General features: G+C 42.5%; 1 protein-coding gene across 7 annotated transcripts in view; it reads right to left on the bottom strand.

The window, feature by feature from the left end:
* The window catches only part of znf536 (zinc finger protein 536), a 242,453-nt gene that overhangs the window by 114,708 nt on the left and 111,356 nt on the right, over positions 1–16,389 (bottom strand). For all 7 annotated transcript variants that reach the window (XM_034198876.1, XM_034198874.1, XM_034198873.1 and 4 more), the window contains one exon: positions 9,126–11,434. In XM_034198876.1, coding sequence (XP_034054767.1) covers positions 9,126–11,433 — 2,308 coding nt within the window. In that variant the 5' untranslated portion in view covers position 11,434. The remainder of the gene's footprint in view (positions 1–9,125; positions 11,435–16,389) is intronic.

Here is a 16,389-nt window from a genome sequence, read left to right as displayed (position 1 = left end):
TGAAAATATCCTTGGTCTCAGGTCTGGATATTAAGAGTGTTGATTAGATATATGAGTTTGCCATTTGCCCACGGAGCGTGGAGTGTCTCTGACAGAACTGGGGACCATATGGCTGGTGAGAGATTTCCCCCCTCTCTTCCTCTTCGCGCAGCCTGACAGCTGGATGGCTGCTAACTGGGGACGAGGAAGCTTGGCAGCTGCAGCTGAGAGCAACGCTTTGATGCCGCTCACCCTTTTTTACTTCTCTCTCTCCCTCCGCCTCTCTCTCTCTCTCTCACACACACACATACACACACTCAATAACACAGACACCCACAACCAGTGTTAACTTAACAAGCAAACTTTCTACAGGTTGGACGATAGAGACAAGAGGTGAATCCTGATGGTGTGTTCATAATGGTCAATGTTTTAGCTGGTTAAGACTAGTTTTACAAGTTTACTAGCCAGAGCTCAGTCTGCTCTGATTCATTAGCTGTTGTGATTGGTTAACTGCTTGGAGATGTCCCGCCCCTCATCATGTGCAATGTGTTGGAGAGCTAGCCAATAGAAGCTCAAGTGTTATGTAGTGATGTCACTATGTTCAGGAAGTAAACAAAGGAGTCCAATGGAGGCGTTTCAGGCAGGAGAGAACATGGGGCCTTTGCAGACCATTTACATTCACACCAACCTATAGAACACACAACAGGAAAGAGAACCCACCCCCCCACACTAAAAGTATAGCTAATTCATTCATTGTTGAAAACAATGACAAAGAATACAACAATCTTAAGTTTTCTGCTTTTCAAGTTCCTGCTGTCGTAAATATGACTGCAAGGGGGATGTATGGAGGGCACCTATAGGTGGGTGCAGTAAAGGGAAGGAGAGAAGAAGAGGAAGTGAAAGTGAAAGGAAAGATGTATACCAGGCAAGAACAAAAGTAGCATATTTGAGATTTTCTACACACATGGCTTTCTTTTTAAATGTTCTCTGCTTTGACTGAAAGGGATCTTTCATCGTTGTTTGAACACAAACAAAAAGAAAGACTTCTTTGGATGTTCAGATGCAGATACCTAAATGCTTTGCGATAAAGTAACAACAAGAATGTGTTTCTAATCTCAAGTCTCATCTGCACTGCAATATGTTTTAGCATAGCACTTCTCTTGGATGAAAATAGCTTTAAAGGCGAATGTATGATGTTTTTAATTAAGGTCACACTCGTGCTTTTCTTTGAAAAGAGAGAACATTTCTGAGTACAACAACATACGCTCCTGCCAAATACTTTTATATCCCTTTATTACAAAACCACCAAAAAGCCAAAATGATATATCACAACCCTAATGCTAGATACATGTGAGTTCGCCTCTTTCTTTTTTAACAATTGATCTTTTTCTTGAAAGGCTGACCCTCCCTTTCTAAGATATCTTTCAAAGACGCCATCTCTAAAGCCCCATCTCTTACACATCTGAAATATCTGATCATCTTCTCCTCTCTTTTCATGCTCCCTCTTGCGTTCAGTCGCCTCCTTATCCAAGCCTGCCTTCGTACCACTTGCCCCCTTGCCCCTTTCTCGGTGTTCTCCTCCTCCTCCCCTCGCCCATTTTCTTTGACTGTATTCCCCCACTCTAGCGCTATATCCATCTCTCCTCCTTTCTTTCCCCCGCCAGCCGGCTCCTCCTCTTGTTGAAGGCCCCCTGTTGCTGCCTGCGATCAACCAGCTCTGAACTGGTGAATTTAGCGAATGGGAAGGGGGGGGGAGATGATGTATAAGAGCAGGAGGGAAAGGAGAGAGGAGAGTTTGGCTGGAGCCAAGAGGAGAGCAGCTGGGCACGGCTAACAGGGAATGATAATGACCTCAGAAATCTGCTGTTCGCTCCACAACAATAGGGTGCTCAGTCGCCTGGAAAATTGTGTTCATCAGCTAGCTCTGCTCACTTACTAATTGACATTGCCAAATATTTTAAGAACAATTGGTGTGTGGCAGGGGGGAGCGAGTGGAAAAAAAAAAAGCTCAGAGATCTTAATCCCTGGACTTAATTCCTCCCTCACTTTTTTTTTCCATCCTCTCTTTTTTTGTGATGCTACGACTACGGGGGAAAAGCACATCTTTCATGTCGCTTTCTGCTCTCATGTCAGCGCCGTGATGTTCACACAAAAGGCTTTTCATGTGACCTGTCAATGGGGTTAAGAGGGGGAGATTGAGAAGGGGGGAGAATGACAGAGGGAGAAGAGGGTGAAGATGAGGAAGGAAGGAGGGGGGGGGGGGAACAGCAGATTCCTCACTCATGGTATCACATGCCTGGCCCTCCATTTTTAATGAGGCAAAGGTCAACGTATTCTCTTGCTCTTTCATACACAGGAGGAACCCCAATCATGCCCAAGTTAACTTGTTCAAACAAACCCCCGGCAAGCGCCCCATCCCCACCACCACCCAACAGCCCTCCACCCCCCCTCCCTCAGGGAGCCATCCAGTGCCATCCATTTGCATTCCCTGACCGAGAGCTCATTTCTCAGGAATTCCACATTGACGGAGTCAGGCAGCTGTCACCCGGCGGAGAGAAAAGGGGAACTTGGCATTCACCCTCATTCAGCTTAGCCCCCACCCCCCTCCCCTGGTTAAGCACACACATAGACAATCAAGAGAAGAGTAAACTTTTTTTGACTGAAGGAGGAACAAACGCGCATTTAGTCCGCACATTTACATGAGCATCCTGGGTAAACACTTTTTCAGCACAAGTTGCGACTGTGATGTTAATTTATGTCTTTTTTCTTTCTCTCGTTACTTTTTCTCCCTGCACTTCTCAAACGGGTAGTAAGAAAGACGCCTTTCTCCATTCCCTTTCTGCTCACTTTTTAGCAATGACACCGGAGAAGATAGCTTGTTGATGTATTACGAATATTAATATTCAAACAGTCTACCTGACGGAGTAAGGCAGCCTTCTGTTATGGAAAGATAAATATTATGTTTTAATTATAAAAACATAAAAAGGGAACGGGGAAGACAGAAGAAGACGGAGGGAGTGTGTGTGTGTGTGTGTGTGTGTGTGTGTGTGTGTGTGTGTGTGTGTGTGTGTGTGTGTGTGTGTGTGTGTGTGTGTGTGTGTGTGTGTGTGTGTGTGTGTGTGTGTGTGTGTGTGTTGTTCCGGGAGAAAGGTAAGCTATGTTTTGGCAACACATTGGCGTTGAAGAGTGGATGGCATAATGTGATGCTGTTTACTGAGGAATGTGATGCCCTGTCATATCCCCCGTTTTTCTCACTCCACTCACTCTCTCCCCTCATCGCCTCTCCTTCACTCTCTCAACAGTACATTTTTTTCTCCTTTTTTTCCTGCTTCATAACCAGGCGGGGAATCCTAACGTGATCATTAAGACATAAAACGGGCTGATAAATGTTTCATAAGGACAAGGCTAGCCACTGATAGCCACCCAGGAATACTGAGGAGCAAACGGACGCTCGCAGTGCTTCCAGTGATCAAACACACTCGTCGGAATACAATTGGAATTTAAAAATGTCTAAAAAGCCCCGGCTAATTCCCACCATGGGTAATATTTACAAATTGAGTCTGAAAGACGCGAGAGCAAAGGGAGAAATCAAATGAACTGTGCAAGGAATAAGAGAAAGACGAACAGAGAAATAAATTGGCCTTTTATATTGTGCAAGCGTGTACAAAAATACTAAGTCTGCATTTATCCGAGACATGTCAATCAGCACGGCACACTGACAATTAGTGCGTTTGAATAGAACTTTTATCATTTAGCAGACACCAGAGTCCTGACCTACTGTACAAAAAATACAGCTCGGGGAATGATTGTGCCTGCAACACAATGACTGTCTATTTAAGTTTGGTGAGACATAAAAAAAAATACAGATATGACAGGCCAGACTCCTACAAATGAGTGGGGGGTAGAAGGCTCAGGTTTTGTAACCGCTCTCTGATTATAGAGAAAAGAAGAAGAATAGTGCGAAGGGGGGGGGGGGGGGGGGGGGGGGGTAAGGAGCAGAGGGGGGGGGGGTAAGGAGCAGAGGAACGGATGTCAATTACAAAGAAAAGTAATTTATGCAAAGAGGAGAGAAAAAAAGAAACGGGAGACATAATTCATAATTTTTTAATGCACATAGTTTTACACTCATATATTATGGCACGCACTCACAGAGGGCTGGCCTCATTTCAAAGTGTCAGCTGCAGCGTGAGGTGGTGGGAGACAGTAAAGAGGTATAAGTTGGATATTCTGGCTTCTCTTAGTGAGACATTTTGAATGTGGCTGACATGTTTTAGTACTTTATTATGTCTAGTTTTTTAAATAGATGGTTGTAAACATCTGCAAAACTAGTGTTTTGGTTGGTATTTAAATAACCTGAGTCCTTGATACATAGAAATGTAATGTTTTGATGATTGGCCTCCTCACTAACTAAACAGAAGCGTATGGATTTTTTTTGATTTTCCATTTCCACCTGACATTCTTTCTGATGATCATTTCCTTACATAAATGCATGTGATAAGGCAGGCCCCTTTGAAGAAGCCAACACTTTCCCTATTTTTATTTTTTATTTTATTTCAAAATACTGCTGCTGGTTTATAAAGCACTGAATGGTTTAGGCCCAAAATACATTTCTGACCTCCTGCTAAATTATGAACCATCCAGATCTCTCAGGTCTTCAGGGACTGGTCAGCTTTCTGTCCCCAGAGTCAGAACTAAACATGGAGAAGCAGCGTTCAGTTATTATGCTCCAAATATCTGGAACAAACTCCCAGAAACCTGCAGGTCCGCTACAACTCTGACTACTTTTAAATCCAGGCTGAAGACTTTTCTTTTTGCCGCTGCTTTTAATTGAACTATTCATATCTTAGACTGCACTGTAACTTTTATCCATGTACTTTTTTCTTTTAATGTTTAATTGACTGCACTGTAACTTTTATCCATGTATTTTTTCTTTTAATGTTTATTTTATTAGCTTTTCTTTTTAATGACTGATTTTAAATGCCATTTTCTTAATGTCTTTCATTTTTTGTAAAGCACTTTGAATTGCCTTGTGTTGAAAAGTGCTATATAAATAAACTTGCCTTGCCTTGCCTTGCCTTGCCTTGCCTTGCCTTGCCTTGCCTTGCCTTATGGGGAGGAACTGAAAAAAAAAATCATTCTGCTGTGAAATATTTTCATACAAGCATCTTTTTCAAAAACTGACACATTAAAGACTTGAAAAAGACGTGCTTTGTTATCTTAACTTGTAGGGGCCTTAGTTCCTCTACTACATGGCCAAATTAATCCACACAGAGGCCCAAGGAAATAAAAACGTGGGCCCCATGTCGCCTCATATCCTTGAGGTTTGGCCAAAAACAAAGTCAAATTGTCTTTCTCCTTTAGTTTGTATCAATTTGATTCAGGGACACAATATAGACGGATTATTGATTGAATTATTAGTATTATACGTATTTTGTGTCACAGGTAACCTCTAAAAGACAGTAGCCACCATCAACTTTTATTATGAACCCCAATGTAGTGAACCTGGGACCAAGGGTCACAAGCTTTACTCATTTGTATGTTCAAATATGCTACATTTATTAGTTTTGTAAAAGTAAAATATTCAATACCAATCCTCAGAAGGTATACCTCTGTGATATTGCCAGGTGAAGACTCAATAACTTCAATATCCTGATAGTATCTGGTGAGTTCATGTTTGTCAGCATGCATATTCAGAGTAGTCTGGATTTAGTTAAACTCTTACTTTATTCCTGTTAATGACACAGTAATTACACTGTAACAGTTTGTCCGCATGTGTAATTACGCCCCCATTGTACCGTCGCAATTAGATGAATATCCATGCTTTATAACCTAAGGCGTCAAGTTGGCAAATCCAATTTCAATTTGTATGGAGCATTTTGCCTGCTTGTTTGAGCCGCGGTAAAGACCAGGGATATGCAGGCTAATCCTCGCCATGTTAAAACGCTGTTCCTCTTAAAAAATGTAGACATGGGGGATTCCCTGGAGACACGGAAAAAGTATTTTACAGCCAAGAGGTGGGAGTGGGGTTTACAGGAAGTGGGAAAGTCGCTGAGGTACATGTAAGCAGGACCGCTTTAGGCCTTACATGCATGCAGCAAAGCCTATTTTTACACATTAAGCTACATTTGAACTATAATGGGAAGACGCAAACGTGCAAAATGAGGATTTTCAATGGGAGGTTATTTGCATGTTTAAGCTGGCAAAAAAGACGGTTTTCCAAGGGTCTTTACGGATGTGATGCGCTGTCTTACCTGTTGCTCAATCCTTATATCTCTCTACACTGCTTCACTGACAGGGTGGAAACGCAGAAGGAAAGCCAAACAAAACAACAATGTTGATCGACATAAATGTAATTACCTCTTTGTTTTCTTTAAAGAAATAAAGTATTTGGTTGAATAAGAAAGTAAGCTCAAGGTTAGCTGCAGCGCTATATTGCAATAAGGAAGGTCCTTAAAGGACATCTCTGACAGAGGCCTTTGTTTTTCTGCTCTTTTCTTCCTCAATCCTCCCTTTTCTTTCACTCGTTGCTTTTAAACAAGCGCCGTCTCAAAGACAAAAGCGGCGGAGCTGACCTTCTTTCACAGTTGAGATGTTATTTTTGATTACTATAATTCAAGTTTAACTCAAAATTGCCGTGGGTATTGGCGGGGCAGAGGCTCACACACACTTCGCAGGTGCACGCACACACAGAATAAGACAAGCCTTGCTTTTTGAAAACCTGCGATATTAAGATAAAGACAATGGTACAGTAGCCACATCCTGTTCACTTCGTGATATTCACACACACTGTAAAGCCTACACACAGACACATGCACACACACAACAAACATGTATGCCGAAGAGAAGCACGACACCTTTCTCCACATGAGACTCAGACACATTTTTTCTCACACATCAAAGCTTCTAATTTGAGAGTCCCAGAGCTCCAAATGTGAATCGCATTGTGTAAGCTGTGAAGACAGACAAGTTTCGTTACCTCCGATTAAAAAACAGGAAGTAGCAAAAAGCAGCTTATTAAACATTTTGAACATCAGAGCTGTTAATGTATCGCGTTTTCTTGCAGTATAAGAACAAGCTCTCTAAAGTGCCTTAATAACTTTAAGCATTCATTTATTTATTATTACAATAAACAGTATTTTATTCCTGTAGAGTATTGAATTTGACATTCTGCTTTTGCTCATCTTAATCTATTTGACATGCATATAGTTGACTTCTTACACATTGACTTTTTGCACATTGGTCACATGCAACATTCTCTTGCACTATTTTATTTCTATTCTGTTTCTTTTTGCACTATTTGTATTGTTTTATGTCTTATATATATATATATATGTTGCATTGTTGGAGGTGCCTGGGACTATAGATTGTTATTGTCATAACTGCACTGTCTTTGCATACGACAATAAAACCTTTTAATTTTAGAATCTATCACTTCTGATCAATGTGAGGACAGCCTTTGAGATATGACAGCGGCAGATTGACAAAGACTTTAAATGTATCAAGCTCTAATACACAAAGACAAAAGGAACTGCAATATCAAGACCTTGTATAAAACAGCAGGCTATTTTTTTTTCTTGTGCAATGTTGTCCATACACTGTTTTAATTATATTTATAAATTCTTTAATCCTACCTTCTCCAAAGATGGTGCCCCGGGGGTGAGATTTAACCACTCAGCTAAATCGAATGCATGTTGTTGTGCTTGGTTAGCATTTGGTCGTAAATGCTATCGGTTTTTATTTGTCATTTATTATTTTTACTGTAATTTTATTTTGCATACCGCACACTGGCGGTTAATATAGTACTTCTGAAGTTGTTGAAATGCCACGAGCTGTACTCATCTGATTCAAAGGGCTTGAGTCAAAAGAGAGACACAGAAAGAGAGATGGAGAGAGAAACTTCCAGCATTAAAATTCAGAAGATAATTACATCCGCTACACCCCCACTCTGTTGAGAAAGTGTAATGTTTAATAGTCTCTATAAAGAAAATAGGTTTTTATCTCACTCTCATTTTCATTAATTCCTAATTGGGGTGGGGGGTTGTCTGTTATTATTTCTTAGATTAAAATAAACATAGCCTGTCCCATGTTCAAACCCATCACACTACACAGGCACGATAAGGACTTCATGCCTCTGTGAATAAATAAACAATTTCATCTCCACTGGTGGAATTAAGTTGCTTACAGCCTTAAGCTAAGCCACTCTGATTTATATTTATTTATTTTTCTCTCAAAAGACTTAAAAGCACATCCTCGCTTTTGCAAATGAAGTTCACACATTTTTTTGACCTGCTTTATATGTATATCTTTAATTAGTGTATTGTTTAGCTTAAACCGACTGATTATCGCGTACTCGTGACCTAATTACTGCGCACGCTTCTTAATGCCGGCGTAGTGCCCTGAGGAGCATGCGAAAGTTACCTTTAAAAACTTGTGTAATCATTAGCAACGAGCCTCCCTTAATCCCACTAAACATACACTTATCTAGCCCAGACCGGCCTGTGTTTGCTGGGAAGGCAGAGGGGGGGGGGGGGGGGGGGGGGTTTGTCTTCAACATGTTTATGAAAGACATTTATTAATCGCTGTGGTTAAAACTAGTTTGTCCCTACACTCCCAGTCTGCACTCTTGTTCCACAGGAATATAGACTGGTAACCTGCAGTTGTGAAGCAGGTCTTTTTCTGGCTTTTGTTCTCCGTAGACTTCTGTTTCGCTTAATGTTCATGGTTGAAACAACATAGCCGTGTCAGAGGACAATTGCTATTATGTACAGCATTAGATCTTGCAAGTTAGACATCAGTACCTTTTTACATCTGAGTATATGATATACAGTACGCTCTGTTCACTTGGATTTAATAAGCAGTGTGTGTGTGGGTGATTTAACAAAGACTTTAAATATCTGAGTTATGTGAGGAATGTGTGGCCTTGATTTTGTGGGATTATGTTATTTTTTTATTTCTCCACACACGTGCACATTATACAATGTGATTATTATAGGGCGTAGCCTAGGTAGAATTGTTGAACAGTAAGAAAGTAACATTAAGTAAACATCATTCCTGAGTGGATGTAAACAGGATGAAATGTTCATCCCTTTATAGACAGACCCAACACAAGTGCTTGCCATTCATTCTTTGATTTTCTTTTCTCTTACCTGAAGATGGTGAGGAGGGATGTGGGCTGTCATCCTGGACGCTTCCTGTCTGGGAGTGTCCTCCTCCGGCTCCGCTCTCTTCTGTCACGTTGGATGAACCCGGAGTGGTGGAGCGGCTGATGGACTGGGACTCTGGGTCGCTCGCTGATCCGCGGCGTTCGTCCAGTCCTTGTTGCTGCACCGCTTCCTCATGGACTCGCCTGTCTTTGCCATGAACGCGGGAGTGGACGACCATTTGATGGTACGTTCTGAAGACCCGTCCACAGTCAGGGCATTCTGAAGGTTTCTCTTTCATGACGGAGAGACTGGAAAGACTGAAGTCAATGTTTGGACTTCCTAAGCCAGCAAGGGCTCCGGGGCCCTCGGCACTGCCGTGGACAGACATTAAGTCACGGTGACCGTCAAAGCCTCTTCCATCTTCCTTCATGGCCATCATGGCTCCACTTGCGGCCTTTGGTCCCTGCAAGGCCTCTGAGAGATGCTTCTGCTTTGAGCTATCATTGGAAGCAATCAAGGAGTAGTCTTGTTTGTCTTGTTTGTTTGAGTAGGAAGCCAGGGCCCCAGCACCACTCATTTCATCTTCTTGCCCTTGGGGTATGTGGTGCTGGTGGTGCTGCTGCTCCTTGGGCATGAAGGCCCTGTCCATTGCCATGCCACGGGCCATTATCTGCCAGGCTTGGTAACTATTGAGGGAGTCCATCTCCGCCACTTTTGCAGCTGCTTGGAGGCGCTCCATGCAGCTCGACTTGAGCGGTGGCACAAGGTTGAGACAACCCAGGAGTGAGCGCTTCTCGTTTTCGCCCAGACCGTGGCCCATTCCTCCTGCCATGGGCCCCAGCAGCTTCCCTAGCATCTCCTTTTCCTTCATGGCAATCCCAGCCTTAGCCAACATTTGGTGCTGCTCACTCAGGCCTTGTTTGTCTGGGGACAGGAAGCCTCCCTGAAGACAGGAGATGTAGCGGGAATAAAGATTGGCATGAGCTTCCTGAGCAAGATTGTTCATGCTATTGACGGCAGCCATCTCCTGCTCACTGGGCTGGTTCGGCTTGTTCTTGATTGCCAGCTTGTTGAGATGGACCTTCATATGGTTCTTGAGAAACCAGGGTTCCTTGAAGCGACGGCCGCAGATTTGGCAGCAGTGCTCAAAGGAGTCCTTGTGCTTGCGCATGTGGCCCTTAAGGAACCAAGCTTGGCTGAACACCTGGCTACACACTTCACAGCGGAATTCAGTTGGCGGCTGCGTGCCACCAGGACCACCAGTCCCCCCGCCCAGTGTGTTCTCAGCTGTAATATGGGCCTTCTCCACGTGACTGATCAGTTCCTCCTCATGGGCAGCAGCAAACTCACACAGAGTACATTTGTAGGGCTTGTGGAGAATGCGGATGTGGCGGTCCAGCTCTTCGCGCTTCTTGAACTTCCCTTTGCAGAAGGTACAGCGGAAGCCTGTAGTCAGGTTGAAGGACTGTTCATCCTGGGTGCCAGCCGGCTTGGGTGAAGAAGAGGGTTGGGAAATTGTTTCTGGGGTGGCCATGCCAGAGGGTGGGAGAAGGCCACAGGCTGAGCCTAGTTGCTGCTGCTGAAGGGTGTTAGAGCTGCTATTGAGGCTCAGATGGGGTGTCGGAGGTGTCTGGAGGAGATTGCTGCTCCCCCTCATCTGCTTGTCTCTAATGATGGCCCTCTCCTCTAGCTCATGCAGAAGCCTATTCTCCTCTCTGACACGACCGCGGCCTTTCCCAAGATTTCCCAGCTTGTGGGTGCGCAGGTGGATCTTCAAGTTGCCCTTTTGTGCTGCTCGGTGGTCACAGTAGGGGCACTTGAAGGGCTTCTCTCCTGTGTGGGTGCGCATATGCAGTGACAGTATGCTGTTAAAACGGAAGCGCTTGCCACACAGTGGACAAGGATACTTCCTATTTTTGCGGGCGTCATCTTCGATATCATTCATCTGGGACATGATGCCCAAGTTCTGGCCATTGAGAAACTGCTGCAGGTCAACACGCCCGTTCAACCCGCTCAGTGCCCCTGCGTCTATGTCTCGGTTGAGCTGGTTGGCTAACAGGGCCATCTGACTGCTGATAGGCTGACTGGCCAGGGCTGTGTGGTGGTTATTCTCGTCCAAAGGCGTGGCTGCTTTCTCTTCAGGGATCTGTTGTGGGCGGTGCAGGTCAGGAAAGGCGTGTCCTAGCTGGGCAGTAAGCTGATGAAGCTTTTGACTGATGGGGTAGCGGCCATTTAACACTGCATTGCTCAGATGGGCATCAGCGTCGGACACCGCTGACGACACACCAAGACACAAACTAGAGTCCTCCATCCTGTAAAACCAGACAGAAAGAGGGAAATACATTGGAAATAATGACATGAAAAGAAATCACATTTTAGGAAAGAAAAGGCATTTTAAAGACACTTTGACATTATTGCTGGTGATGTTCTCTTAGTATTTGCTTTCCAGATTGCAGATATAATATTATCCAGCCACATGTTCAAGACTAATGTGCTTCCTTACTTAGGGGAACAACACCTGTGCTGTGTCACCCAGCACAGATATAAAGATTGCATTTGATACATGGCATTCTGTGTGAATCGTCAGCGCCAAGGGCCTGGAGAGATACTGTGACTCCATATAAGTTTTTCAAAATATAACACCATTTTGGATGGAATAATTACTCCGTAAACACAGTGAGCAGTGTATAATTAAGCTCCTTGTGCCCATCCTATCAGAATTCCTCCAATTACACGCCTTAATGAAACGGAGCAACGGCATTGTCGGGGAGCCACCGCAATACTACAATTATGATATTAACAATAGCACTTAAAGCCAAGGGGTTACTCCAGTAAACACAACACTCTTATCTTGTTGCCACGACACTTGTCTTGGTGCAAAACTCTATTAACGATCTGCACTACATTTGATGTGAATCACTTCTGCTTCTTTTCATTCCTCAAGTTATCTCTGTCCGTCTTCTTCTCTCTACTTTCATCTTTAAAGTCAGTTTAAAGGTAGAGAAAACAACAATGGTATGTGTTGGAACAGCTTCCCAATGCAGCAGAAATGCATCGGTTGTTACATGGTTGAGAGGAATAAGCAACGCATTGTTGTTACAGTGTGACACATTTTGTAGTCCTGGGTTCCTGTATTGCAACATTTAACAGCATTTTCTGAACATGTTGTACCCTCAATGTTTTGATTTTCATTTGTGTAACATCAGTGAATAAAACCAAAATCAAACTAAAGAAAAGCATTGTTCTGCAGAGAGATCCATCTGCTCTAGAGAAGGAGAGGTACAAACATCTATGTGCACACTTCCTCTAGCTGCTAGCAGGGGTCAAACCCTCAGAAACAATAACCACGGTTCTGCTTTGGTCAACAAAATATTGTATAATATCTCATTAAGCTGATTAGTATGCTGCCTGGTAACAGTGGCAGCCACTGTGCTGTAACGCATGATTATAATCATCAAAACATCCTTTCATGGAGAGGCAGTGTAAAGCACTGGCATTAGGTGAGTTCACTTTTAAGAGAAAGCAGGATCATTTTAGCTTATGGACCCAATCCTGCAGCAACGGGACACACCCGCCATAGAAATATGTGCACACATGTTCCGTACACACTTTACAGGCCCGAAGGGCAACTAAGGTTGGCCAGACTTTCTTAAGCTTGGAGGACACTACATTGTGCTTCTCTCAATTGAATGTGTTTCCCTCCTCTCCCACTAGTAGGAGGTTAGTAGACATAAGGGGTCTGTTCTTTTAGCCACCAGCCCCACCAACACACAGTGGATGGTGGATTCTTATCTTGCGGACATGAATCAGACACTGTGAGCAGCTTCCACTTGTGTTTAAAGGAATGTGACACTCGTAGGCTGCCCTTTGAGTTCTCCTTATTCCTCCCCACATGTATCTTAAGCCATTATACTGAATTCTGAACAACATAATGGGCAGACTATGTTGTGTGGGCTTATAGATGCCTCTGTCATACTTAGATTTACGACAGATGTTGTGATCGTGCTCTCATGTGACTTAAATAATCATGTAAGAAATAAAGCATTTTAAAAGCCTAACAATGACAAGTTTATACTTGATTGGAGGAAAAATAGATACTGTATACGTGTACATTTATTGTGATGATAATATTGGGAGAGATACAACTTTGTTAGACTGCTTTAAATGGCTTAGGTTTGGAATTGTATTTATTTGACACCCCAGTTTCCATCACCAGGCGTGCTTATATCGGAGAAGACCTTATTTGAATGGGCCCTTTTTACAGAGGCGGCTGCCTTTTGGAATAGAAATCTGTGATTTAAACTAGGCTGATGAGCTGTTGCTCATTTGGGGAGATAGCAGCTTGCCCTTTTCTTCAATTTGATTTCTGCCTTTATCTTTAACATATAACAAAGGCAGATAGACAATGGAATAATGTGAAATGAACTGACGAATCCAGTTTGTGTTTTTTATAAACGTATCCTGGCTGACGAGCGTATGCAAATGAGACACATTAATATGCTTGCCTTGCTCCCCAGTCATTTTATATATTTTTCCCCTGATTAAAAAGGACATTTCTTATGTGACATCCCCCTCTGCTCATATCAACACACAAGGAATCTGAGGCTGGTGTACAAGTAGAAACACACACACGCGCAGGCAAAGACGCACCCATACACAACCCTACTAGACAACAATTCAATATGTGCATCCCCTCCAAAAGACACTGAGTATAATCAAATGGCTGCCCACAGAAATCACACCAACAACACTTTCTTTTTTGACATCAGCCTGTTTCTGTCAGGAGTCTCATGCAACCATCACATATACAGAAGACAAACAACAATACAAATGCAGCGGCACTTTGCTTTTAGAAGATCAAGGCTCAGGTTTGTCAGTCTTACCGGTTGTATTAAGGGAAGTGCCACTTTGTCCCTATTATGTCTCAGTGTCTCTGCCATGGATATGACGCCTGTGCAGACTCCGATAAGAAGACACTCTGTAGCTTCATGCTGGTACAGTATCTATGTGCCGTTACTCTAACCTGTATAACCTTATCATTTCCTGGCATGTACAGCCATGCTGCCTCATTAAAACTATTGGCTCCTGTGATACCTCTAAAACCACAAAGACTTCCTTTAGCATTTTCTCACGACAGTTCAGTTGTTGTCTTTAAAGTTTGTGGTTTAATATTCAGCAAAGCACCACATGCACCCCCTAAACACACAAAAACACTACGCACACTCGTGCACACGCACACAAACTGATTTCACTCGGTTTTTCTAAATGCATTTTCTTCTTTGCTCTCTTTTTTTTTCTTCTCTGCAAGCCTCAGCTTAATTATAAGTGGTATCTGTAACACAATGGAAGTGTATTTCAGTCAGCATTTGAATGTGCTCGGTTCATTTCTGTCTTATCAATGGCACCATGCATCATAAATGCATGAGGGATTTGTATGTGTCTCTCTCTAATTGTAACCATATACAAGTAAATGAAAAACAGTGTCAATATTAGGCACCTATTATAAATGCATATTAAAATAAACCATTTATTTCCGACTTTACTTGAGTTCTGTCACAAAACTTCTGTGTGACATTTAAGACAAGACTGGGAGAAAACGAAAGGATCGAAAAGCCATTAGTTGGACTTTACTTTGTTATTTTGACATGTATTGACACAAAACCCATCGACTAATCACAATGCAATACCTCATTAAGTCCTAATGAAGTCATTCATTGCATTAAACAAATCAATCATTTTTCACAATGTGCTGAATTCCATCATATTTCAACCAAATCATTATTGAGACAAAGGGGGGGGGGGTTGTAGCTACAGTAATCTGTAGTTGAAGGGACAATGTGGGAATTAACCATATGTTACATGCACTGAGAGTTGAATGCTAAATATTAAGCATAAGCAGCAGAGACATTTGGATACATTAAAAAGCTGCAAGTGTTTTTTCAAAGTAGAAACGGAGCTTTCTAATCTTAACAGAGATCAATTACTTCGAAAAAGTTGGTTTAGACTTAGCGGTAGAACAGATCATGATGATATGAGTTTCTTTCTGGCTTGTGTTTTGTTTCTATTGCAGGTGGTCTTTGCAAGGCTTCTAATTAATTCAATAAAAAAGCGGCCTTGTTTTCCTTCCTTTCGCTCGCTCTTTGACTTCACCGCATTATTACTTTCTGTAATGAGGCGAAAACACTCTGAAGTGCACAGAGAAGACTGTCACACAAGCCCTGCCAGATTGAATCCAAAACTCCATCCCATGCCTGGAGCCTCTTGATCAAAACTCAGCGATATTAGAAACATGGGAAGCTTCACATATGGATTGTTTTATTTTTAAAGAGGGGAAAAATAGAGTTGCAGACAAGGCCTGATATCGGATCTCACTATATTATATTTTAAACATACCTTCCTCATACAACTGTTCATTTTAATTATTTCAAAACATTCAAAAACGTTATGTTTATTCGCCTACGAATGTCCAGTAACTTCTGTTTCTTCTATGAATACATGCTTTTCAGAATACACTTCTGTCTTCAGAAGAAAGTACTTGTTGGGATTAAGGCACCACACTTCTTGGTTAGCTTTAGGAATTGATAGTGGATTGGGTTCAAATAACCCAAAAAACTGTATGGCTCTTTATACTTCCTGGTTCAAAATGACAGTACTTAGAAAATATACTAATTGATTGTGTAAGATATACAAATAGCAGGGCATTACTCTTTGTATGTAAAGCTAACATACCAGTATATCACACCCTAACCCTAACCCTAACCCTAACACTAACCCTAACCCTGCCTTTACAAATAGGAAATATATGTGCTTTGTCCCCTATTTCCCAAAAGGCTGCTGGATCTTTTGCGAGGGGTTTCCAGTAGGCCGAAAGACTAAGAGCTCTGATTGGCTGGCCCAAAACACCAATTGCCCACCATCCACATTCTTATGGAAAAATTTTTAATATGTGAATACTGGTGAGTATTGGTTTACCATCACCCTCTGGTCTGCTTTAACGCAGAGAAAATATGAGCAAAGAAGCACAGATTTGATGTGAGCACGGACTCAATAGATCAGTGACAAATATGAATGAACAGGAGCCTCTGCCCCCCCCCCCCCTTCCCTATACACAATATGTCATTGAGGGATGTTTAAGAGGTCCTGTCAACAGGTAGTTCAACTTTCAGCTCATCCCCGCTGATCAGTGGGAGCCCTCCTGACAGAGAGAAAAGAAAGACACCGGGAGGGAGAAAGAAAAATGTTGTGGGTCTTTTTATCCGTCCATCGC

This window comes from Gymnodraco acuticeps, unplaced genomic scaffold (assembly GCF_902827175.1).
Source record: "Gymnodraco acuticeps unplaced genomic scaffold, fGymAcu1.1, whole genome shotgun sequence".
NCBI classification, from domain to species: domain Eukaryota; kingdom Metazoa; phylum Chordata; class Actinopteri; order Perciformes; family Bathydraconidae; genus Gymnodraco; species Gymnodraco acuticeps.
Note: the sequence above shows the minus strand (reverse complement) of the source record. Positions and strands in the feature narration are given on the sequence as shown.